This window comes from Agelaius tricolor, unplaced genomic scaffold, assembly GCF_023055355.1.
Source record: "Agelaius tricolor isolate 1412-34295 unplaced genomic scaffold, bAgeTri1.0.p SCAF_10, whole genome shotgun sequence".
In the NCBI taxonomy this organism is placed as follows: Eukaryota; Metazoa; Chordata; class Aves; order Passeriformes; family Icteridae; genus Agelaius; species Agelaius tricolor.
In genome coordinates this window covers 6,404,218-6,428,833 of record NW_027269270.1, presented here as the reverse complement: position 1 = coordinate 6,428,833, position 24,616 = coordinate 6,404,218, and the positions used below count along the sequence as shown (strand labels likewise).

Sequence of the window (24,616 nt, the reverse complement as noted above, 5' to 3'; positions counted from 1 at the left end):
ACAAACAGCTCAGGAATCTAAGGGTTATGTGAAAAGCTGTTTTTGTTTAAAGGAAGTATTTCTATGGACTTTTGTTTGAATATGAAGAAAAGTTTGCAAAATAACTTAAATGTTCTCCAGAAGATCAGAAGGCAGCAAGGGTACAATTCTCTGCTTATTGATATCTTGGGGTTTGATCAGCCTTGTGGTTTTAGGCAACGTGACACATGGTGCTTTAGAGCTGGAGGTCAGTAAAGCTGGGTGAAGGGGCTATTTTCTGCATCTACAAAGAGCAAAATCAAGATCTCACATCCAAACATGCTGGAGTTAGATAGGATTCACTCTCCTGTGCAGAGTCACCTTTCACCTCAGTATCTATGTGATCTAAAGTACCACATAAATGTCCCTTGAAAATAGGCGTCCAGTAAAGGCCTTGTGTTTACTTTTGCACGTCAAAGCCCAGAAGAGGTCAGAAAAATAATATTTCCAGTAGCAATATTCCCTTCCCATGGCAGTACCTGAACTCTATAGTAACAAGGACTGGAAGAAACCACCCCAAAACAATAATTTTCTTTCTCTGGTAAGAAACAAAAGCTCTGACACATAGAACAGCTTTGCTGCTATTTAAGAGAGAAGGAGGAATATGGTGTTATGACACTTGTGCTGGAGAAACTGGAAAGACTGAAGACAGAATTCTTATTTTTATTGCCCTGACAGGTCTACGTCAGTGGACTGTATGAGTACATATTAAGAGTGCTCTCAAGAACTCCAGCAGTTTCTCTCCAAAGAGAGCTGTTGATAGAGTCTAACATGACCTCAGAGGTCATGGAACATCACCCTGAGGATTTCCATGTCTTTGCCCTCTTCGTGATGGGTAGGAAATGGAAAACTCTAGGCAAGGTGTATTCCTTGCACCTGAACTCAGGAAATAAACCCAGAAAGATCCAGTTTTACTATCCCACCATAGAACAGAGGGAGCTGTCACCACTGCCCTGTCTGAGCAGTACCACTAATCCATAGACTTCACTCACAGCTAAAATGCAGCATGAACCCATGTCATTCAGGTGGAGAGGGGACACAGAGTGCTTTACCTTCATGTCCTCCAGCAGTTTTCTGCAGAGTGGCAAAAGCACATTGCTCTAGACCTGCCCAGCCCCTTCTCATCAAACAGATCTTCACCCTAGCAGTGAAGCTCAGTGGCAGTTCAGTCAGTGCTGTGGAAGGGTTGAAGGAAGTGTGTTTTATTCTGTATTAGGATGTTCTTGGACCTGAAATTTTGAATTTTCTACCAATATATCAGGCAATCTATTTAGTGATTGGTGTTGAAACAGTTACCCAATATTTTTGCCTCAAAACGGAGGCTGCGTATTTCTTTTTTTATAACAGATTTGTGTAGACCCTAGAAAATAGAGCCCAGATCTTTAGTTGCATTAATTCAGTGACTGACGTGGTTATTTTTCTTAAATTATGAGTACTCATGGTGGTTTGATGTACTAAGTCAGTCCCATGTTTATTATTGTCTTTCATTTTATATTTGCTTCCTTATCTTTTTAATAAAATGAGCATATTACTGAACAAATGAGGTACACTTTCAGTGATATCAGCAAAAATGGATGCGATGACTGAATCATGGCCACAATTAAAAGAGAACAGATAAATCTGGAGACTCAACTGAGCAAATCACCAGATTAATATGGCAGATAACTTGTCAAGGGTTATGCAAAATGTATTTGCTTTGTGCTGCTTTGGCATGAGGGGAAGTTGAAGGGGACTATTTTGTTTCAATCCATGGCTCGAGCCTATCCGAGGCAGCATGGTGTGGTGACCTAGACAGCAAAGATAACACCAGTCCCTTCTGGCCTTAGGTCCTTGCCAAGTGACACTGCCCAAAACAGATGGCAATCCATCCTGGTTCGTTTAATTTGCCCTCGGCAGCTCTCTGTGAATGCGCTCTCGTTAAATCTCACTGTTGTTGCAAGTTTCTAATTTATTGTTGGTTTCTGTTACTTATCCCTTCTGCACAGTAAGACAGAATCTGTCAGCCACATAAATGCTGTTTAAATCCTATACATTAGCAGTTTTTAAATGACATTCCTTGCTGACTGTGGACTGTACAGAAATGGTGGTAGCAGTCCCAGAAAGGGGCGCTTTTGGGAAATGAGAATAGCTAAGGAGTAAATATTAATAAAAGATCCCTAAAATGTGTGTGTTCACATTCATTACTGGAACATGAGGACACTTTATCATCATGATAAAAATGAAATGCCTTTGAGTTTTCTCTGCTTCTTCTTTTATTTTTTTTTCTTCAGTGTAATAATGTCCTGTGGTTGCCAGTGGCACTACAGCCAGTCTCTGCTGGAAGCTGTCTGTCAGGTTTTTGAGTGACTTGACCAGGCAGGAGAGAAGAGGCAGGTGACATTGTTGCTGGCCAGAAAACCAGTGCTTTTCGTTCCTTCTGCCCTGCAGTTTCCCACAGTCCTTTCCCAGTAAAGTGGTTTTGGGATCCTTAGTGTTCTGAGCAGTCTGGTGGGAAGGAGAGGACACACTCCCCTCATGCCTGTCACTGATGGGCTCCATATCACAGTGGAAAATCCCATAGCCAAATAAGCATGGATGCTGCCTTTCTGCTTAGTTTGTTTGGGTTTTTTTCCTGGAATTGCCTCACTCTGTTGTAGCCAGGTGTTCTTCCAGAAAAGCAGATTAGGAGGAGGCAGTGGGTCCATGCCAGGAAGAAGGGTGTTAATGCTGCCACTTGGGTTAATGGACATTAGTTCTGCTGACTGTGGGTCTAATGATCTAATCTACACAGTCACTGCCTTTTCCTTACAGTTGCTATTCCTTGATCTAAATTAGGAAATTAATAGTTGTAAGATCATAAATTGCTCTGATGACTTTTCACCTAGAATCAGAAGTTGTTTCGCACATCTCCAAATAGATTGCTTTTCTAACTAAACAATTAAAATTTTCCCAGCTCAGCTGGAAGCTGAGCCTGTGTCCCTCATGTGTAGTCTAAATTGTATGTAATTAGCTCTTTAATTTCTATTAGAATATGAAACAGCAGCCTAAGGTTCAACAAAGACAAGACAAATCCTGCAACCTTTACAGGAGCAGCATTAGTTCCGTGTTTGTGTGGTATCAGACTGTGGTCACAGTGGCAATTTATTCAGAAATAGTTCTGATGTTCTCTGCAAGGACTCCAGCTTCTGCCTTTTCTCCAAAATAAATCCCTGTTACAGAGAGTCGATCCTTGCTGATGATGTAGGGAAAAAAAAAGCAACTGTAGATGTTGGAGAGCAGAAACCATTCTGAAAGCAGGCAGGAGCTGAGCATGTACCCATCTGTGACATTTGGTTTCTACCACTGGAAGAATCCTTCTCCCTTAAGAACAAACTCCCCCTTCCACTCCCACCTCCTTTGCCTCATCTCCTTACCAGGAGCAGTGTTTTAAAGTGCCCCCCACCAGGAAGGGCAGGTGGGCAGGGACAGCAGGACACCAGCCCATTTCTCAGCTGTGGAGGCTGAGCCCGGGGAAGGGGCAGACCTGTCCACAGGGCCATGAAAACTTCTTCAAAATATTTCCTTTTTAACATCTTTCATCAGGAATTGATGATTGGCAGCGCCCTGGAGGAAGGGTTGATCCAGGTTTTGTAGGGGGTGTGCTTGCTTTATGTTATATTAATATTTGTCCCTCTCCTTAACCCAGGGGGATTCAGGAATGGTACCTGTGTTGGCTCCTGTATTCAGCTTCTTACTGCAATTAAGTGTTTAAAATGTCTCCTTATCCCCTGGTACTAGAAATATTTAGACAGCTTATTGTATTATTTAGACAGCATATATCTCTCCTGTGATATAGGCTGATGAGGTTTAAAGGAAAACAAAAAAAAAACCATCCCAAGAAACTGGGGAAAACTGAAAAAGTCCATGGGAGTTTGTCCATTTCTAGGCAGACATTTGTGTTGTGTGTAGCACTCTGTGGCAGTCACTATGCAGCTAGAACATTTCAAAATTTTCTCTTCCTGCAACAAATATCCTACTAATGGCCATTTTTCATTACTTATAGGTGTGCTATATCTGTTCCAGAGACAGGAGCTGAGTCTCAGAGTCAGATAAAATCTAGAAAGATCAGAGGCACAGAAACACAAGAGTGAGGGCAGGGTAGATGCAGAATCAGATGATCACAGCAAATGCTGGGAAAAATCTCATCATTTTAGATGCCTGCTTGGTTTTCTCTGTTAAACACATTTATTTCCCCTTTTCCCATCATATAAAATCAAATCAGATAAATATACTGACAATTCATGAGGATTTATTAAACAGGTCTTAAAATAATGTAAGCAAAGATACCTCTTCATATCTCTCACAAGAAAAAGAAAATTGTAGTTTAAAAAATATGAGTGGAGTTGTTTTTTTGGGGATTTTTTTGCCATTCACTATTGTAGGGCCAGGATCCAAGTCAGCCATTCATTTCAGAGTAAATGCCATCCTTATTTTACTCCAAACATGGATACTGCATGTCTCTTGTATATTATTAAAAGCTCCTTCACAATAACTCATGTTATGCTATTTCAAGATACTGGAGCTTTGTTTTGTCCCTGCTCTTCAGGGGACTGCCAGAACCATTTGGCAGAGGTCAGGAGATACTGACACCAAGCCAGTCTAAATGACAGATGAATCAAACCACATACCTAACTCAGATATAGTTTATTCATTGCTTGAGTTTGGTATAGATTTTGTTTTTCTGATCTCTCTGCACACACATGAATTTTGTTTCCAGCCATCGTCTGCTGGGAAAACAGAGATGCTGTATTTAGCACAATCTAACTCAAAGCTCAGTGAAGTGTGCAGAGACATTCCTGTTGATAACTGAAATTTAGGTTGGAACCATACAGTTTTGAACAAAATTCACATTATATTGATTAATCAAACTCTCAAAAGCAAGAGCATTGTCACACCTTTCCAAATGGCACAGCTGTTTGCAGAGGTGGCCTTCCAGCATATGGGAAAAGCAGGATCTGTCCAGCAATCTCCTGCAAATGAATCACAAATCCCAGAAATTGCCTCCAGTGAGCATCCTCTAACCAAGGAGAAGGTAGCTAAAGAACAGCTGGTTTCCAGGTGACTCAGAGAAAACAGCTGCCACCAAAACAGCCGCCGAGCACTCAGCACAACCTCAGCCAGGATTTTGCAGTACTTTCTAGGTATAAAGCCAGAATTTAGCAACACAGCATTTGTAATTTGCAGGCATAGGTTTATGGCGAAGGAATGGAGCCAGCAGGAAAGGGGTGACAAAAAGAACAAAACCAACAAAATAGAACAAAATAAAGCAAAAAAAAACCAAATCCAACAACAAAAAAGCCAAATTCTGCTTGCACAGTAAATGCAGAGAAGTGAGTTTATGTTCCAAGATGGGGAAGAAGCAGAATGCCACTTCTCGCTTTTGGGTGAGCATATATACAACAGCTGTTGTATCTGCATAACTTTGTGAAATTTGTGGCTACTTTTCAGAAAGCAATTTACACCAGATGTCTTCAAGGAATGAGCAGTTCAGAGGTGTAATTGGAACCAAACTTTGTGAACAGAGGAATGATCATTCAGTGGCCCATCCAGAGCTAGGAGATATACTTTGTTTTGTCACTCAGAATTTTTGCTGGTTTGGTCCTCATTAATTTGGCAGTGTAATAGACCATGTTGCCCAGGGATAAGACCAGGGTGTTTTTCTAAGAGCCACTTAGATATTTGCCATCTCTGTATTGTGTAGACCTGCTTGGGGATTAAATTTGGGGTAGTTATACCTTTAAGGATGCATTTAAACAGAAGTCAAGTGATCTGGCAGCATGGGAATGCCTTTGTTATCTTTCATTATTCTCTGCACAACAGTAAGATGACCCAGGACTAGACATAAAGATAAACCACTTGCTTTCTGGTTTTGTCCTGGAGTGCCTACTGTATATGAAATGGGTGATTCTCTTTTCATCTAGATAAATGTAAGTAACCTTACTTTGCATTTGACATATCAGATTTGGGAGTTTTGGTTTTATGGTTGTTGCTTTTGGTGGTTTTTTTCCCCCAGAAAGGGAGATGCTTTGAGAATCGCAAAAAAAATTAATAGAAAGTGAAATTATCCTAAGTAGAACAGAACTTTCACCAATTGAAAAAACTTTGAGCTTTAAAGAAAAATTAATTAATTAGGAGGGGAAATTAGAAAAAAACCTGTACACTGTACATATGAAGCATAAGTTTGTAATGTGTGTGCCCCATCAGAACAGCTACCTCTGTTTTGCTGTTGTATTCCATCCCTGCAGAAAGTGCATGAAAAGTGAGCGTGGCCCTGGAAGGGCATGGGGGGCTTACCTTGCCTACAAGTAATGACTTTTCTCCAGCTGTTGGGATTTAGTGGATTAGATGTTATTCCCTCTGCCTGTGGCTCTTAATAGCTGATTGCCACTCTTAATAGCTGATTGCCATATATATACATTTTTCCTACTTCCGATGGTTTTGTTTGGAGACCTGTTGAAATTTTTAAAATTTGGGATGTTAATTCTATAATTAGGGCTCCAGAGGAAAGTTACTGGGGGTGTATTATTGCAGTCAACAGGGCAAGTAAATCAAACTGCAGGCAGAGTAGCAGTTCTCTGAAAATCCCAGCTGTCCTGGGATGCTTTGGACTCTCTTCCTGAGGCCTCCTTCTGAAGCTGTGAACTGTTCCTCCAGTGCTTCCCAGGCTGACTACGTATCTTGAACCACTTGGTAGGAGACAACTGGTGTCAGAAGGTAGCTGGTCAGAAAACAAAAAAGATACAAGAAACAAGATATGTAAAAATAATGTCTAGAAGACAAGTTATGCATTAAGTGGGAGAAAGGGAGGCCTGTATGGTAATTTCCTAATTTTCTCCAGGGTCTTTGAGGTTCCTTCTTTGTGTCCCCACATTGTGTGGGTGCCTTACTACCTGTTGCATCTTTCTTTATAGAGACCAAATACATTGTCCTCATTTTAGCACCGTAGTACAAATCCTAATCCATAATCACACAGAAGTGCGTGGCAGAGCAGTAATGTCTCTCCAGATTTTAGGACAGTGTTCTAACTTTGGACTACACTTTCAACACACTGAACATCCATGCCAAATGCAAGGTGCATGCAGCAGCTGATGGCAGCTGGCACAGACTCATCAGCACTAAATTTGTGTCTAATAGTGTCTAATTTGTCTCTAAAGACCCTTGACAAGGGTCAGAGTTTCATGTGGATTTTACTTGTAGCTGGTATCATTAGTTGAATCTTCTCTTGAGGTTCTTTGGTGTCTATTAAAAAGAATCTCAGTTCAGAGCATGTCTAGGGTCTCTGTCCTTTTCCTATTTGTCTGCTTCAATGAAACTCGTAGGAATTTAATTACTTTGGAGAAATCTGTGATTCTCTAGTTTGGTTGAAAGCAGCCAATTAAATAAATAATGTATGAGGGAGAAAAGAGTTGCATGCTCATAATCAATGTAATCCCATAAGCCCTGTTTCCACTGGAATGGAGGCTGGGACCTGACCTCCTCACCGTGCTGTGAAGCTTTTCACGTCTCTAACAGCAAGGATGTAGCACGAGCTATCTGCACTAAAAATGAGCAATAACTGAAAATTATTAATGCCTCTATAAAGAAAGCACACATAAGAACTTAATACTTGAGTTTGTTTGAAGCTCTCTATGAAGCTTTTTCCCCCTAAAGTTTTCACAGTGTGGTTGTAGAAAATTATTTAGCCCAAATAGGTACATACACTATAAACAAAGGTTGCAGCTGCAGCAGGGTTAAATAATTTCTCATGACAAGTTACTTTTGTTTTGGTTGTTCCTCTAGTTAGATGTGAACCGACTGTGATTTCATTAATAGCTTGCAGTGTTCTATTTCTTGTGGAAGTCCTGATCTGAGTGACTTAGCTTTTTGAGCAGGAGGGAGATGATCTCATTATCATTCAATAAGCCAAGCAAATTCTGCTGGTCAAAACTGCTGAAACTGGTGGGACAATGACTGTCACTGTTCTGAGTGCCCCTGTGATTGCTTCCCAAGGGTACTACCTGGGGAGACCCTCTTAACATCACACACCAGTTACTATTTCATCCACTGTTTCATGATTAGTAACAGCAAATAGAAGTCTGTAATCTTGCTAATCTACTCTTTGCCAAACTGCACATTTTGTAAATGTGGCAAGAGTAACACAAACCACTCCTCCTTTCTCAGCATAGATGAAATGAAGAGTGGGAAGTGATTTCCTCTGTATTCCAAAGGTTTCATTACTTTTTATAAAATAGAATATAGCCTGTTAAAAGGAATGATAAATTATTAATTTTAAATTACAGTTCTCTAAATCAATACACAATATACATTTTAGTCACAGTGTTTTTTCCTCTCTTTCTTCACTTACTTAGTAATTAACAAAATTCTGTAATGTGCTGTGGGTCTCCTAGGTATTGCAAACACAGAGAGTATGTGGTAATTGCAATTGAGAACCCCAAGCTGGCTATTTATTTAATGCTGATGTATCTTCATGCTTTGTCACTATCTACAGCAGTGCTGTAATTTTGTTTTCATTTTGTACATTTTCCAGAAATCTTACTTCTAAGCCATTTGACAATCTTTAACAAATGTATCATTTGCAGAATGCAGCTGAGCATTTGCCTCTGGAGCAGCCTCTCTCACAGGCAGGGGTTCTCTGGATGAGCAGCCTTGGCTCTGTCGCTCCTCCTCAGGCTCACACCTTCCCTTGGTGGCCGCTGGGCTGGGCACCCAGCCAGACCCCAGCACCAGCCCTGGTGGCCTTCACGCCCTGCTTGCTGCAGGACCTGCTGGCACAGGGAGGGACAGGCCACATGCTCAATTCCTCCCCCAGCAGGAAGTCAAAAATGCATTTGAACTCGGATTTGGGAAGTGCTCCTGAGCTTAGCTCCAGCCACGGCTTCCCCACCTCTGTGGGTCAGCTGTAAGCAGCAAATGTGCCTCGGGGGAGCCGTGGTGGGCAGCTGGGCTCTGCCCTGGGCAGCTCTGCTAACGAGGAAAGGAGATATTGTCTTTTAAGTCCATACCGGGGCTGCTTTCCAGCACAGAACAAATTTCTGCAATAAAGTGCTGGCTGGTGTGCTGGTTTTAGGTACTGGAGAGAAAGGTAGTAGTACACACGTACTGGTGCTTTTAAGAAATTGTTTTGTCTATATTTCAAGGTGCCAAGTTGGTTAAAAGTGCTTTTGAAGGTCAAACAAAGAAACAGATAATTTTGATTCAGCAAAATAACCCAGATGGGTTTATGACACAGTAAAGAGGATCTGACCAGGCAATCCAGAGCTCACTCCCTGCATCTTCTGGGCAATTTTACATTCTCTGAATGATAGATATTTTATATGTGTATGAGAACAGATGAATATGACTGGGAGGGGTGCTTGGACTGGACCTGCCCCATCAGTATCACTGAAATATGCACTGTTATACCAACCCTTAACAATGGTTAAGCCTGAGAGAAAAGAAACCATAATTATATACAAATAATCTGTGCTTGAAATAAGTATTATTGACAGAATAAAGGAGAAGCCTTCTTCTCTGGAAAAAAAACTTAAAACTAAAACTTTTCTAGCTAAAACTTGCTGTTTGAGGTGTGGAAAATCCCCAAGAGTGCTAGAAGGTCTCTTGTACAACGCCTAGTACGTCACCTGGCCCTGAGCAGAGCTCGTCTCTGTTCCTGCAGAAACACGTTAAAAATCCTCCATCTGGGTTCATGAGCTCCTGAGCACTCACGTTTCCACAGCACATTTAACAAACTGTGTGAGAGCAGCACTGCTGCTACCAACAGCTCTGCCTTTCTCATTCCTGAAGGCCTTGGATCTGGGATTATTTTGCTTCATTTGCTGAAGCCATTGGCACTAAGCTCGACTCTGGAGACATGAGATGTTAAAGAATTTTGTACGCAGTGCTCAGATCCAATCCAGATTGTTTTAGCTTTCTATTTGGACAAAGCTTAGAAGGTGATAATCACCTTTCTATGTCCCAAATAGGGGTTTTGCCAGCACACAGCATTAACAGGCCCCACAGATTTGACTGTGCACTGTTGGAAAGTGTTCTGCCTCAGTATCAAAGAACATTTCAGGCAGCAGGCTGTTAAGGTAGCCATAATTTAAACTGAAAAAGATGCTTTGGCTTAAGTGTGGGTAATAGACACTGTTCTCAAAACAGGGCTGAAACTTCCTGATGCCACCTGGCAACTGAGATGGGGACTATGTGGAGGAGTTCAAACCTCTCTGATCCCTAAACATTGCTCAGACAATTGTTTTCAAGTGTGTGAGGAATTTCTGCCTTCTGGTCACTCAGAACGTACTTGAGGTTTTTTTTCCCTCATGGTCCCATATCTGTTCAGAGGTGGATTCAGGAAGTACCAAGATAAATATAAGGGTTTTACTTGACTGCTAAGTAAGCTTTTCTAAATCTCCTATGCTGTACAGTTTGCATTAGTTTTAGATTAAGTTTATTTTTTAGATTATCCACACTGGTTCAGCAATCCCTTCTAAAGCCCAAACGATGTAATAAATAATAGCTGAGGAAATCGGGAACCAGGCTCCACGTGGAAGAATCTTTTTAAGGCATACCAGATGTTCAGACTGGGAGATTGAATCAGGGCACAGGTCCATAAAAGGAGAAGCATAATAAGTGAAATTCATTTTAGCAAATTTATCTTGAAAAATTCCCATCACCAGTACGAGAACAGTTCTGTAGGGGAAGCCATGAATTCATTAGATAGCCTGCATTTGCAGAACCACCACCTTTTCTTCTACACTTCAAGGTGAGCTTTTCTTTAATAGTTTCTAGTGCTGTAATAAAAAGAAATGAGCATAAGATTCTCTAAAGTTCAGAGGGAGATAATAGCATGTAAATCAAGGACTAACTATATTAGTCATGAAAGCTGATGGGAAAAAATCCTGGCTAACTAAAATAACTAACTCACATTTATTTCTGTGGGATCAGAATGTCAGCCAACTTCCTTCCAATGCTAATACCAGCCTCTACTCCTCATATGGGAGAAATCTGGAGTGGGGTGGAAAAGAGAAATGATGACCTTGTATAAGAATGGAAGCTTTTTTTACATGACTCACACAGCTTCTGGTACCCCTATTAATACCAGAAAGGCTACAGTGTCGTAGACATCTTTTTGTGAAAATCCTTTCTTAGGATTTTTTCCCTTCTGAGAAGCTAAGAGGCCTCAGAAACAAAATGTAAACAATGGTTATCTGCTGCTGTGGAATGCAGCAGGTGGATCTGTGATTGGTCTCGTGTGGATGTTTGGGATTAGTGACCAGTCACAGCAGAGCTGGCTCTCTCTGTCTGAGCCACAGACCTTTGTTCTCATTACTTTCTATTCTTAGCTTAGCTAGCCCTCTGAGATGAAACTTTTCCTTCTATTCTTTTTTAGTATAGTTATAATGTAATATATATATAAAATAAAATAATAAATCAAGCCTTGTGAACATGGAGTCAACATTCTCATCTCTTCGCTCACCTGAAAACCCCTGTGAACACCATCACACTATAGTTCAGTGATGTAACTTACATTAAAATCTTTTGAGTTCAACAGTTCCTTCTCAAACCTGAGAGCAGAGTTCCATGTAAGCCTTGGGAGAGTACCATGGAATAAATGACACTCATCTTCTGTAAAAAGTTGGGATTAGAAAACCAAAGTAAAGCAGTTTGTTCCTACCTCAGCTTCTCAGTGAAAAATTTATCCAGCCCAACTTCTCAGTGAAAAATTTATCCTTTTTTTTTAATAGTCTGAAATACTAGATACTCTTCATCCAAAACAGGTGGCAGACCTAACTTACCTGACAAAACTTACCCAGCTACCTTCCTTAAATTCCCTCTGTAGCCCGTGGTTGGGTTGGAGTAGGAGGAAGCAAGAGGAACGACATGAACACAAACAAACAGGGAGCAGAGCTGGAAATTAGGAAGTGTTGTTCCTCTGGAGGGCACAGAAGGAAGGCAGCTCACTCAGGCCTCCTCACCTTCACTGGTGCCAGTCCAAGCCCCCTGCCCTCACCCTGATTTTTCTTGTGGCTGGAAATGGTTTGGGCACACTGTCTAATAATGCTGTATTATGTTATTATCTTATTCTACCTTATTATATAATACTTACACTATTGTTTGATGGGGTTGAAATACTACAAGCCTGCATTTCTTCTATAGATGCCTTTATGGGACAAGATGGAGAGAAAAAGGTATCATTCGTCTAATAATGAATGTTTGAGATTTTAGCAATTACATTTTCTCCCTACTTTGCTCCTGGAAAGTGCCAGGTACCTATAGGGAAAGAGATTATGAAAGTTAGTTTTGTTTTCTTGCTAACCTAATGACTACAGAAACATACAGAGGTGGTGTTCCCTCTGCTAATTATTTAGTCAGCAATCACTCTGACTGTCCCTGACATGAAACCAAGAAACAGAAGGAGTATAATACATATAGGCTGGGGTTGCTGACCAGGAAAATATATCACAGTTGACTGGCAAAGGCCTCAGGACATGCTTTGTGGAAAACTGCATTTAAAGTAACAACCCAAATTTAATTAAAAAATGAATAACATTTCCAGCAGAATTTCTAGTACATACACTAAATGGCCAGTTGTCTGTATAAAGTTATGGTGTACAAACCCTCTTCCTTTTTTTAAGAATGACTGGATAGCTAAAAGAATGTGGTTGCTTTTGTTATCTCTATATTTACTCAATTCACAAAAATTAAACTTGGGATATAAATTGCTGTCCAAACTCAGAATGAGAGTCTCCTCTCCTCTCCTCTCCTCTCCTCTCCTCTCCTCTCCTCTCCTCTCCTCTCCTCTCCTCTCCTCTCCTCTCCTCTCCTCTCCTCTCCTCTCCTCTCCTCTCCTCTCCTCTCCTCTCCTCTCCTCTCCTCTCCTCTCCTCTCCTCTCCTCTCCTCTCAATTAAATGTTATCTGCTGTAGTTACACAGGACTAAAAATTCATTTCAATCCTCTGTAGAATTTCTAACTGTGAGCATCCCTCCTGGACCCCCTCCCCTTAGGGGTGTTAGTTCATGTATGCTTGAGAAAATCAACTCTAAATAGACATAGCTCAACTATTTAGTTAAGAAAATCTGACTTATTAACTACATAACCCCTCTGGGACTGGTAGTACCTCTCCTTGCACACTAACAGGGCTACTGCAGAAGCATTATCTCAGCTTTTCCCAGCCTATTTAAACAGCCCTTAAATCTCATTTAAAGAATTAAAGGGAGATTTCAAGCGTGCTTTAGTGAGGAGTGCATTTTCGCCTTGAATTATCAAAACTAACAAAGCTAAGAACTTTGCTATTTTTAGGCATGTCTGGGGAGAAGATGCCACAGTTCCATGGCACCCCTGTCCTGTCCTGTCCCCAGGTGCAGTTTGAGGGGCTGTTTTGTTCCCAGCATGCAGCAGCAGCAGTGCTCCCCAGCCAGGAAGGTGGCTCAGCCCTGTGAGAGCCATAGGCCTCATATCTTGAGAGCCATCTACTGGCACCTCGTCTGTTATCAGCATATTGCACATCCACACACCCTGCTCACTTACAGAGCTGGCACAGAGCAGGTTTTACATCTTCCTGCTATGATGGAAGTCAGAACCATTTTAGAGTGGTCTAAGCTCATAAAACATCTGCAGGGGATCTCTTGGAGTCCTTCTTGCACCGGGCTCCTCCGTGCCCTGCCTGCTGTGAGGCAGTGCCTAATGCAGGGCAGGGGATTGCAGAGAACTTCTCATAATTGCTGTGTCTTTCTCCTGCATGGAGCTTAATGCTGATAGCCTTGCACCAAAGCTGGGGCAAGTTTTAGGAAGTAAAGTGAAGGTGAAGGTGTGTTCGGGGCAGAATGTGCCATTTCCTTAGGAAGCCAAAGCCAGTCCTGTCCTCTTAGCCTCACCCATCTGGGATTGAGATCCTCCAGCAGGGCTGCAGCAGGAGGAGGGTGGGCATTGAACCAAGACAATTTGAGCCAGAGGGTCTCACTTCTCCCAGCAGCGTGGGACCATGGGACAGCGGGTTGTGTGCTGTGCCTGGAAACCTCACAGCACAGGGAAGAGCTGGGCAGGGGCAGCAAAGACATGGATCACCAGCAGAGGAAAACACAGCTGAGAGGTTGTGGACAGGGATGAGCAATTCTGTGGATATTACAAGTGCAGGAGTATCTTGCTCACCTTCAGTTTGGGTGTCCCAATACGACATGCAAATTCCACTTTTTGTGTGTTGGGCAGCAAATACCCGGGATGCTTTTCTGTTTGTGCGTCACAGACCCATGAAAAATTACTCTGCCACCATTTTCAGAGTAGATGGGAGTGGTATTTAGGACTGCACTCTGCCTTTAATTCCTCTTTCTTTAAATGGGAGCTATTAAACTTTCTGATTAAGGCAGCAAGGAGTTCTGTATTATTCCAGAGCTTTACTTGATGTACTTGACAAATCTTTTTTTTTCTTTTATGTTACCATTTGTATATATAATTTGACATCATTTTAGCTAGTGAAGAATCTTCATTTGCATTTTTTACTGTTTTGAGTCAATATGCCTTCAAATAAAGGTAACTATTATGTAGAAATTGTCTGACTGATCATAAAAAATGTTTCTATCATACACAAGCAATGACATTTTGAATTAAAATTTAATTATGTGGAGTGAACTGTTTTCAGGTTTCAATAATACTTCACTGTATTTCTGTTTTGTTTCATTTAAGGTAAAGTTAAATGCATGTGTGATGGCTTGCAAATCAGTTAGGAGATTAGTGTGGCTTGCTAAGAAACTCTACCTAAGTATTGGTGCCATACATTAAATGGGAAACAATATTAATTTTCCTTAGAACACCATCTCTGTGCTTGCTGTTGGAGCCTGTTGTGTACAATGTCAGTATTGCCAAAACATCCCTTTCAGATCCTGAGATGGAAAGTGCCAAATGATGTTTTACAAAACCGTAGCTCTTCCAGGCCTCTCCCTTCTCAGATGTGGAATCTGATTTCATAATATCTAAAGCATTATGTTTCATGCATGTGTGCAGGTATGAGTGTGTGTATGTGTGTGTGTATGCAAAAGTTTCTAAGGATTTTGACTTCTGATCCAGGTGCAAATCCTTCTTATGCAAATCCTTCAAGAGCCTTATGTTTTTTCTGTTATACCTAATTTTCATTGACGCTCCGTTCCCAAGGACAGCTGGCAATGCTGCCATGACCCTTCACTCTCTGAGCTGAGAAAGGCCAGCTGAAGGCTGTCCACCAGGCTCTCACTGAGTAGCACACAGGACCACACCACCACTCTGGTCACCACTTTGGCAGGATACCATGACACAGCAGTTGAACTTATCCCAGTATTCACCTGGGGCATACAGGTGCCCTTTAGTTCCCAAAGCCTTGTGTTTAACAGGTAACAGTGTCTTTGGGAACACACTGTACCCATGCCATGTGCTCAGAGCAGCAGGGACACTCAGGACTGTGGAAAGGACACTCCTGCTGGCAGTGCATGCAGTGGTCAGACACTGCCCATTGATGCCTCTCATGAGTAGGGCACGGGTTCCAGATCTCCATCCCTGCTCAAAAGGAAAGCATGGGCAGGATGTTATCTGTTAGAATGATTTAGCAATATATCAGAAGACACAGAGCAGGGCTCACAGATAAGGGCTGGCACGAGGTGCTGAATACAAAATGATTGTTTGTTGTTTCATAATGCATGAAGTAGGAGTATCAAATGATGTTAGCAGGTGCCGAGTTTAGGAAAGTTATCTTCTCACACAGTTCATGAAGCTCGTGACCACAGGTCCTCCTGGCTGCCATATGTTCATGTGGTTCGTGGGAAATCCATGGAAATAAAACCTATCAGGAGCTATTAACCACAGAGAGACTCCCTCTTATCCCTGAGCAGCACCATCCACCTGTTCTCAAGGCTCTGCTGGAGACAAGCCAGAAATGGCTCCAGCGATGAGCAGTGCTGCATCTGTCTGTGGCTGGGCTCTCTGCTCTACACATAGACACAGTTCAGGTGTTTCTGTTGACAGCACTGCCAAGCAGAGACAGGAGGGATAGGTCAGACTGCTTGGGATTTGTTCAGTTAAACTATGCACTTCCCTTGGTGCCTTGCAGGAATTGTATATATCTAAAAGGATACAGTCTGGTCAGTTGAGGTGAGCTGAATGCAACTTCTGCAAGCTCCACTTTCACAGAGGGTGAAGATAAAAGTTGACTGAGAAAGACTATTGGAAAATGCTGGTTTATGTCTGAGTTGTTTTTCTTTTTCATTGAAACTGATTTATTACCTGCTAGGAAGAAAAGCAATCACTGCAATTCCAATGAGGTAAAGTAGATAGAAAGACCAAAGGTATGCTAAGGCTGCACTTACTTTTACATTATAATCCTTTCAGGCCCTTTGTCTTAAAAACAACTTTGGGCAAAGGACCCCAAAGATAGAAAATGAAAACAAGAAATGGATGTTACATTTCATCAGATGGAAGAAATTGTTCACATGGCCAAGAAACTGATGTCACACAGAAATTATATCTGTGAATAGCTGATGTGGGTTTTCTCCCTGCAGGCCCTAGTTCTGAATTTCCATTTAATACTGTGCTGGGAAAAGGGCTGCAAAAGTAAAGCTCAAGTATCTCTCAAACAGTAAAGGTTCCCCCACCACCACCTCTTTGAATCCATTGCAGTACTGTCTGTCCTGAGAGATGGATGTGATTCCTACTGCTGGTAGCAAAATGTCCAGTGTTCCAAACATGCTCATAAGAGTAAAGGTCTTTGTAAATCAGTCATGAGCAAAGACCTTTAAGTTGGCTAACCCTGGTAGTAAACCAGAGTTATGAATTTCTTCTTCTCCCTTGAAGGTATTTTGTTGCTCTTCAGAAATCAACACTGCTGAATAACCATGACTTTTTATAAATAATACACTCCCTCCTACAAGCTGCATGAAATGTTAAAACTCCAGAATGGACTATAAACGGATTCATAAATCTTTAGGATCCATGCATTTCAATCCATCTATTTAAAACTGAAGGTAAAAGGATCACAGTATTTATTTACGTTTTCCATGCCCTTTGTGCACTTTTTCCTGACATCAATTTCATGTGTGGAGCAGCACAAAATAGCGTTCCAGTGTAAATTGCAATACTTTGTTCTGTCCCTTGGCATGTGCTGGCAAATTCAGCTGAAAGTGAAGCGTAACACGAGGCAGCTTTTTTGGCACAACAGGTCACCAAAGCAGTGGAATGTTTCAGTCAAAACTCAAAGTGTGAGACATTGCTGAAAGGCAAGTTGTCTTTCAGGCAAAGCTGAGACCTTTCTTCATCTTTATACATGAGAAGTCTTGCTCTGAAGCAGTTAATTACAATGAAAAATATGGCATGGTTTTCTCATAACTGTACATGAGTGGTGCTTGGATTCCATACTAGTTCCAGGGAAGAACAAGAGCCATATTTTGTCTCACAAGCAAGGGGAGGAAGTCTGTCATGATGTAGATGAATGTAATCTAGTTGTTGTTTATAGACCCAAAGGGTCCCTCAGAGCATTAAAAATCCATGTGATATCCAAGAGTGGCATACTTTGCATGGAGATATGTGATTTAGCTGAAAGCTGTATAAAATCTGTAAAACTGCATGTAGGCAAAGAGCTCCCTACTGCCTGTGCACTTGAGTGAAGCCATGTGTGCTTTTCCTGCACACATGAAAAATAGATGATCATAAAATCTGCTAGAGATTCACAAACTTCTGACAGAAACACGTGTCTAGGCTAAGTATGCCAACTTTTGGTCAAACCAGGCCTGAAAATACACAGACCTGAAATAAGCATTGTTCTTCCATGGTAAGGGGAGAAATTCCAGCTTCATACACAGTAAGTAGTGCATACAGGTTGTGTGTCCTTTACAGGTCTTCTGCTGGAATAGGTAACATCCTTTCCTTCTGCCTTGGGTCTTTGAACTGGCAACTGGGCTTCCAAGCCTTTTCTGGTGGGATCTTTTGAATCAGACCCACATTTTGTCAAGAATTACCACTGAAGATTGGTGAGCCCCACATTCCATTTTCTTTAGGATTGGCTGTGACCATGTTTGGGCAAATCTCTTGCAGGTTAAATAGATTCTTTAACCTTTTTTTCCTTATGAACTACAACTAGTGGTGGCAGCTTGCAGTAGCTCGCACACGTGTAGCTCTCATTCTCTCAAGAATTGTGCAGAGTGGGGTTGGTTGGGGTTTTTTCAGTTCTGTAAATGTGTGTTTCATAAACAGGCTGTGATGTGGTGGCAACAGGGAAGAGGCTAACTCAAATGTCCCTTGTAATTTGGTGGGATTTGTTCTTAGCAGCTGTAGAATGTTAGCCCATACTTCTAGTGCTGGCTCAAAGAAAACATTGTTCATGAATATTAGCTGAACTGTAAGAAGCTTTTTTTCACTGATATTCTTGGCCAAGGTTGCCTTCCTAGGGTCTTTAGAGACATCAGACACAGGATACAAAGTGTTTTAAAGATAAGGATCCATGAAGTTAGCTTCATAGTCATAGCTTCATAGATAGACAGAGAAGAAAAAGAACGGGTGTTGTGTACCCAGAGCTTGTGTAGCTGAGGAGGTTTTGATACATCATCTGTACCATTTGGCTTCTCCCAAGTTCTGGGAAACTTTTTGGAATCTGCAGCTTCCCAAGAGTAGCACAGCCAAGATATAATACAAGTGTGAATAACTGAGGTTGCGTAACTCCTCTCCACTACAGCGTCTGCTGGCCAAGCACAGCAACAGAAGGCATTACTCACAGACGTGGCTACGTGGGACTGGGATCAGGTGCAGTCTGGCCCCAGGCCCCCTCTGCCTGGTGCTGCTGCCCAGTCCCAGCTCAAGGAGTGCAGTGCACAGCCAGGACCCACCCTGCCCTTGCTTTGAGACATTTGAGGGCCTGCTACACCTCAAACAGCTGCTTGTCAGCTGGGAGCTGATCTCGGAGCACAGGTACACATGGCATGGCCATGTGGATTGGATAAATCTGCATCGGTATCAGCTACCCTTGAACACACTCATCAGCCTGTTTCTTGTAGCATGAGCATCTCAAAACTGTGCAGGCCTCAGAAAAGCTCTACAAGAGGTGGATTTAATACTCGAGATGTAGTCTGCCCTCATCATGTACGAGAAGGGCTCTTCCAAGAAGGTTGTGATTATTTTTGCTGCTCATCTGGCATTAGAGTCAAACATGCAGCCACAAGGAACCCCACTGGTGGCTCAGTAGCATGACCTCAGTGTTTCAGGGAGGAGATGCTGGTCGCAATTTGTACCTCACACCAGCCTGGCGCTGCCTGCATGGTTTACAAGTAGTAGCTTTTGTGCAGTGGTGAGATGGGATGGGCACATCAGGGAGTACAAGACTGTAGATGTCAACTAGCCTAAGTGTTGAAGTATAGCTGGGAATAATGTGTTGCTGAGAGATTGTGTGTGCAGTGTCGCATTAAGAGGGTAGAATGCTTTGGAGCTAGGAACTACATGAAAAAATTATTGTATCTCAGTCTGTACAATTCAAAAGAAATTGCTAGAGAGCATAATTGAGAAAAGGGGCCTGTGGGTCTAGCCATCCCTTTTGGAACAGACAGATGCATTTATTTTTATCTTAACAAAATGTTTTTATAAGTTGAGTTCTCATATCAACATGGAAAATCTTTTTAAGGAAGATACCAGTGCTAGTCAGATTAAAAAGTGTCCTACTCTGCCATAAGGAGATTGCCCTTCAGACACTTTCAGGTTCACAGGTTCATCATGTTGTAGCAATTACAGGACCTCTGGTGGAACTTCCACATCCCAAAGTCTGAGAACCAGTATACGAACAGAGGGGCTTCTTCATGTCCCCAGGCAGTGCCTGTTGTGTGAGTGGCTGAAAATGCAGCAGGGTAATTGTTAGTCACACGGTGAGCCTGCAGCTCGGTGGCTGCCGTGTTATATGGCACTCTGGGGACAGCAGGGGCCAGAGCCGGGCTCTGCTGCTGGATTTAATGGTACTCTGTGAACACTGGGTACACTTGTGGGATCATCTGGAGCGTGAGTTACTGTGGCAGGAGGGACGCGTCACAGAGGCTCTGGCTGCTCGTCTGGGAAAGACTGACCTAGCAGTTTCATTGCCCATGGGGTCTGGTTAAACTGGTCCAGAGATGAGGCCAGCAGTGCCTTCATGACCTGTAGCTATGTGGGAATGCAGGCAGGTTGGGGTGGAAGAAGGGAGGACAGTGAAGAAGAAGGGAATAGAAACTGCAGGCTTTGCTAATTGCAACCAGGGGAATGGAGAGGAGTGAGACCACACAGAAGAACCAGGGAAGTAGAAAGAAGAAACAAGGGGGGAGCAAAAAAGATAGGAAGGGAGAGGAGGACATTCCCCTGGTGAGGCTGTGTGACTGTGGTACCTGTGGCCAGCCAGGACATTTTTGATTTTTAACCACCTCAGTGATATGTCAAGCAGAGAGCTGAGTTTTAACAAGCAATAATGAATATGAGGGAAAAAAAAAAGAAGAAAGTTAAAACAAAAAGCAAGAGGGGATGGAGTAATAAAAGGAACGTGCTAGTGTATGAAATAACTGAATGGCATGAAAAAGCCATGAAAAGAGATAAAAGGAAGGAAAAAATTGATCTGGCACTAGGTGCTCAGCTGGCAGATGCTCTGTAAGCCCACAGAAGATGAAGGATAAGATTCAGTACAACCACTAGCAGGCAGTAAAAAATTAGTATTTTCTTTCTGCTTAGGTCTTGATTAGTAAATAGGAAACTGTAGGCACGGATTTGTGTGGGTCTTCATCAGTTTTAGAACATATTGGAATGTGCAAATTGATACCCTTTAATTGTAGCAAAGGCTTCTGGAGTACAGGTGGGCAGGAGAGGTCAATACAGTGAGCAGCAGGTGGGCAGAGCAGGGAGCAGACACAGATGTACAGAGGAGAAAGGAGCCAGAAGAAAACCTGGTTTAGAGCTTAGGGGGAAGCTAGACGGGGATTAACTGAGCGTGAAGTATTCCTTGGCTCCCGCATACCATGCCCCTGTATGAAGGGATAACAAGCAGTATTACCGGTGTAAGGATTTGTGTGGACTCTCAGCTTAGGGGTCGAAAAGGAGGTCATACTTTCGGGAACAGCAAACTTCCAGCAGGGTCTCCTCGCACACTCTCGGGGGTCTCAGGCTCAGAGGCAGCCGGACCCTACTCCTGCCTGCAGCGCCCGCTCTCGTAGCTCGCCCGTGCGGTGCCGGAGCCCTCGGGGATGCCGAGCTGCCCCCATGGGCGGAGGAGGGGGCGGAGGAGGGGCAGGGCCAGCCCAGCTCAGCCCAGCCCAGCCCGCCTGCCGAGCGCCCGGCATCCGCACAGAGCGCCGGTGCTGCCCGGCCCGGCTGCTCCGCCGGCGGCTCCCACCGGCACGAGGTCCAGCGCCCGTGTTTAGAAAGCGCTTCCCTGCTGCCATCTGCAGAAATCGATCCGATCTTTTTTTATTATTCTCCAGTCTAAGGCGCCCTTGTCGCCCAAGCCTCCGGCCGCCCCATCCCGCCGGCAGCACGTTAAGCGCCGGTGGGGGTCCGGGGGTCCGCTTTACCTGGCGGGTGCCTGCCGGCTTCGCTGCGCCCGGGCACCGAGCGGCGGCGGGCCCGGGGATGCACGGAGGAAGGGGCCGAGTTGGGCCGCCCCGAGCCCTGCGGCGGGGCCGGTGGCTCCCAGCACCGCACGGTGAGGGGAACACCGCTGCTGTGCTCCCGCCGCCGGGGGAGCGAGCGGAGTCCCCCCGACCGTCCTGGCAACCGGCTGCTAAAACTGAAGCCCCAGATGGGAGGAGGGAGGAGGATCCGCGGCGCAGGGCGCAGCGGGGGAGGCGGCTCCCGCAGCCCCGTGGCACATCGCCGGCTGGAGGCGGCGGGATGCTGCTCCGGGGCTGCGCTCCGCCAGCGTGCCTTAGGTGTGGGGGCCAGAGCAGCCCTCTGTGCTAGAGTGATGGTGCATTTTCCTCCGGCTCCGTCGCGGGGATAGTGGGATGGTGCCGCAGCCCGAGAAGACCTTGGCCGCTGCCTGCCGAGGCTGGGCAAGATCTTCCCTCTCTCTCTTCTCCCTGCTTTCCCCGCAGTGCTCGTTTCTTCCCCTCGTCACCTCTCCGGCCCTGTGCCCGCTCCAGGGCACACCACACCTAGAGCCGTGACGGTGTTTTATTTTCCTAACGTCGCAGCCGCGCGTGATTAAACACGGACACCCGGGCGCGCGGTTGGCAACTTCAGCAGCGCCCGGGCGTCTGCGGTGCGTGTGCGCGGAGGGTGTCACGGATGTCCCTGCCCGCGGGCGCGCTTGCCACCTGCGGCTCGGCGCCGGCCGGGGCGGTGCGCGCACATGGCTGGGCGCGGAGAGGCGCGGCGCTGCCCGGCCCGCGCCCCGTCGGGGCCGGCGCATCCCCGCAGCCGGCGGGACGGCGCCCCGGGCGCAGGGGTGCGGAGCGCCGCCCGCGGCCCCGCCGGCCGCGCAGTCCCCGCTCTGCCGCCGCTGCCGGCGCTGCCCGGCCCTGCCCCGGGCGCTGCCGCGGGGCGCAGCGGCTCCGCCGGCCCCGCCCGCCGGGCCCCGCATCCCGCTCGGCCAATGGGGGCGGCGCGGCGGCGCACGTGACGCGGCGGGCCGGGACCTGCTGCTTCCCCCGCGCAGAGGGATGCGGGCGGCAGAGCGGGGCAGGCGGCGGCGGCGGCGGCTGCGCGGCGGCGGCCCCTCCGCGCCCTCCCCCCGCTCCCCGCCGCCCGGCCCCTATGGCAGCTGCTCCCCGCCCCGCCGCCGCCCGCACCCCCGCGCCGCCCCGCCGGGCTCCGCCGCTCGCCCCAGCGTAGCGCCCGGCCGCCGCTCGCTGACCCGCTGCCGCCGCCGGCCGGGGCCCCGGGATGCCCAGCGGCCCCGCCGCCCGTCCCTGCCGCCCGCCGCGCCGCCCGGGGGGCACGCCGCTGCCGGAGAGTTGAGTTAGGAAGTCATGGTGCCCTGGGAGCCCTCCCCGCCCCGGCAGTGCGGCGGCGGCGGCGGCGGCTGGACGCTCTGCGACTGCTGCTGCTGGCTGCTGCTGCCCGCCGTGCTGCTCGTCCTCGCCCGCCCCGACAAGCTGGCGGCCTTCCCTACCTCCTTAAGCGACTGCCAGACGCCCACCGGCTGGAACTGCTCCGGTAAGCACCGGAGCGCCCCGCGCCCGGCCCCGCCGGGCGCTCGGAGTTGCGCGGACGAGCCCGGGGGATGCAACTTCAGAGGGTGATGCCGCGTCCCGTTGAATGCACGGGAATAGCGAAGGCTAAAAGTGCCGGGCGTCGGGGCTCGCCGCCGTTCCCGGTGCGACCGCAGCCCCCGGGGCCCCGCTTGCCCCCTACTCCGCGGTGCCGGGCGCGGCAGCCGCGCCCTCCGCCGGTGCGGGAGGCTCCCCGGACACAGAGAGAGCCCCGGCCCCGCCGAGCGCAGCTCCGCGCTGGAACGGGGCACTCGGCGGGCGGCTGCGGGAGCCGGGGCCGCGTGTGCGCATCCTGCGGGCGGCTGCTGCCGTGCGCGCCGAACGGAGAGCGGATCGGGGCATCGCGTCGCGACACCGGGAACCCGCTGCCCGTGTCTTAAAGTCGGGCTGACCTTTGTAACGGGTTTCCTATGCAAGTCAGCAGTTGGTCCTTCTTCGATACCGCAAATAATTCGGGAATTAGACTGTGATAGCCTTCTAAGGGGTAGAGCGTTATTTGGGGTACTGCGTGGATCGCACATGACGTGTTAGATCGGGAGGAATTTGCTCTGTGAGCTCTTCGTTTTAAACATATAGCGATATGGTTAAGAGTGCTCGGATGTTTTTTAAAAAAATCAATGGATTCAGATCTTAATGGGTTTGGAGTCTGATATAGCTGTTTTGCTTAGTATCTTGCCACTCGCTGTTGGAGTGGGAAGTCAGCTAGCAAAATCTGAAATTCATGCTTGTATTCGTGAACTGAATGTTCAGTCAGATCTGTTGGTTTTTCCTGGAGAATACGAAGGCAAAGAGCTCGGTTCACTCAGCGGCTCGTGGGGAACCTGGCACTTCTCCTGTTAACTTAGAGGTCATCAATCTTCATTGGGATCAGGCAGACCATCACAGAAAACACACAGCCTGTTTGTCTTTATTATTGGGGGCTTTGTTGTGTCATGGGCTGGAGAAATTCCGATTTGGACTTTTGTCCAACAGATTTGTGATCGGATGGGGATAAGTTGATGACATTTCCAACCCAGAGCCATGAAATAGCATAATTACCGGGTGACTTTTGAGGAAACCGAGTCCGTGAAATGGAAAAAAAAGTGTGTGAGCTAGTGGGGAATAAGAACTGAGAGAAACACCGAGGGAGAAACAAGAGGAAAAGTGAAAAGCTGGGGACAGGGAAGGACAAAAGGAAATCTGGACTCTGTCAATTTCATCAACAAGGTTATTGTGCTGTGTGCACTAAAATGCAATCATCCCATATTGTTCCCCTTGCTAGACCAAAGCTGACTTCTTTTTTTCCTCTCTTTACATTTGAGGTTACGATGACAGAGAAAATGATCTCTTTCTCTGCGACACCAATACCTGTAAATTTGATGGGGAGTGTTTAAGGATTGGAGACAGTGTGACTTGTGTCTGTCAGTTCAAGGTAAGAAGATTGATATTTCGT

At 45.7% G+C, this 24,616-nt stretch overlaps 1 protein-coding gene and 1 long non-coding RNA gene across 2 annotated transcripts in view; one reads left to right on the top strand and one right to left on the bottom strand.

Moving 5' to 3' along the window:
• Positions 1-4,265: 4,265 nt before the first annotated feature.
• LOC139593540 (uncharacterized) lies at positions 4,266-12,771 on the bottom strand. The gene is made up of 2 exons (XR_011680335.1): positions 12,125-12,771; positions 4,266-6,754 (listed from the first exon to the last, which is right to left on the bottom strand). It is a non-coding gene; the product is annotated as an uncharacterized lncRNA (long non-coding RNA).
• Positions 12,772-22,645: 9,874 nt separating this feature from the next.
• The window catches only part of TMEFF2 (transmembrane protein with EGF like and two follistatin like domains 2), a 124,577-nt gene continuing 122,606 nt past the window's right edge, over positions 22,646-24,616 (top strand). The window contains exons 1-2 of the mRNA XM_071434533.1: positions 22,646-23,128; positions 24,486-24,595. Of these exons, the coding sequence (XP_071290634.1) occupies positions 22,942-23,128; positions 24,486-24,595 (297 nt within the window). The 5' untranslated portion in view covers positions 22,646-22,941. The remainder of the gene's footprint in view (positions 23,129-24,485; positions 24,596-24,616) is intronic.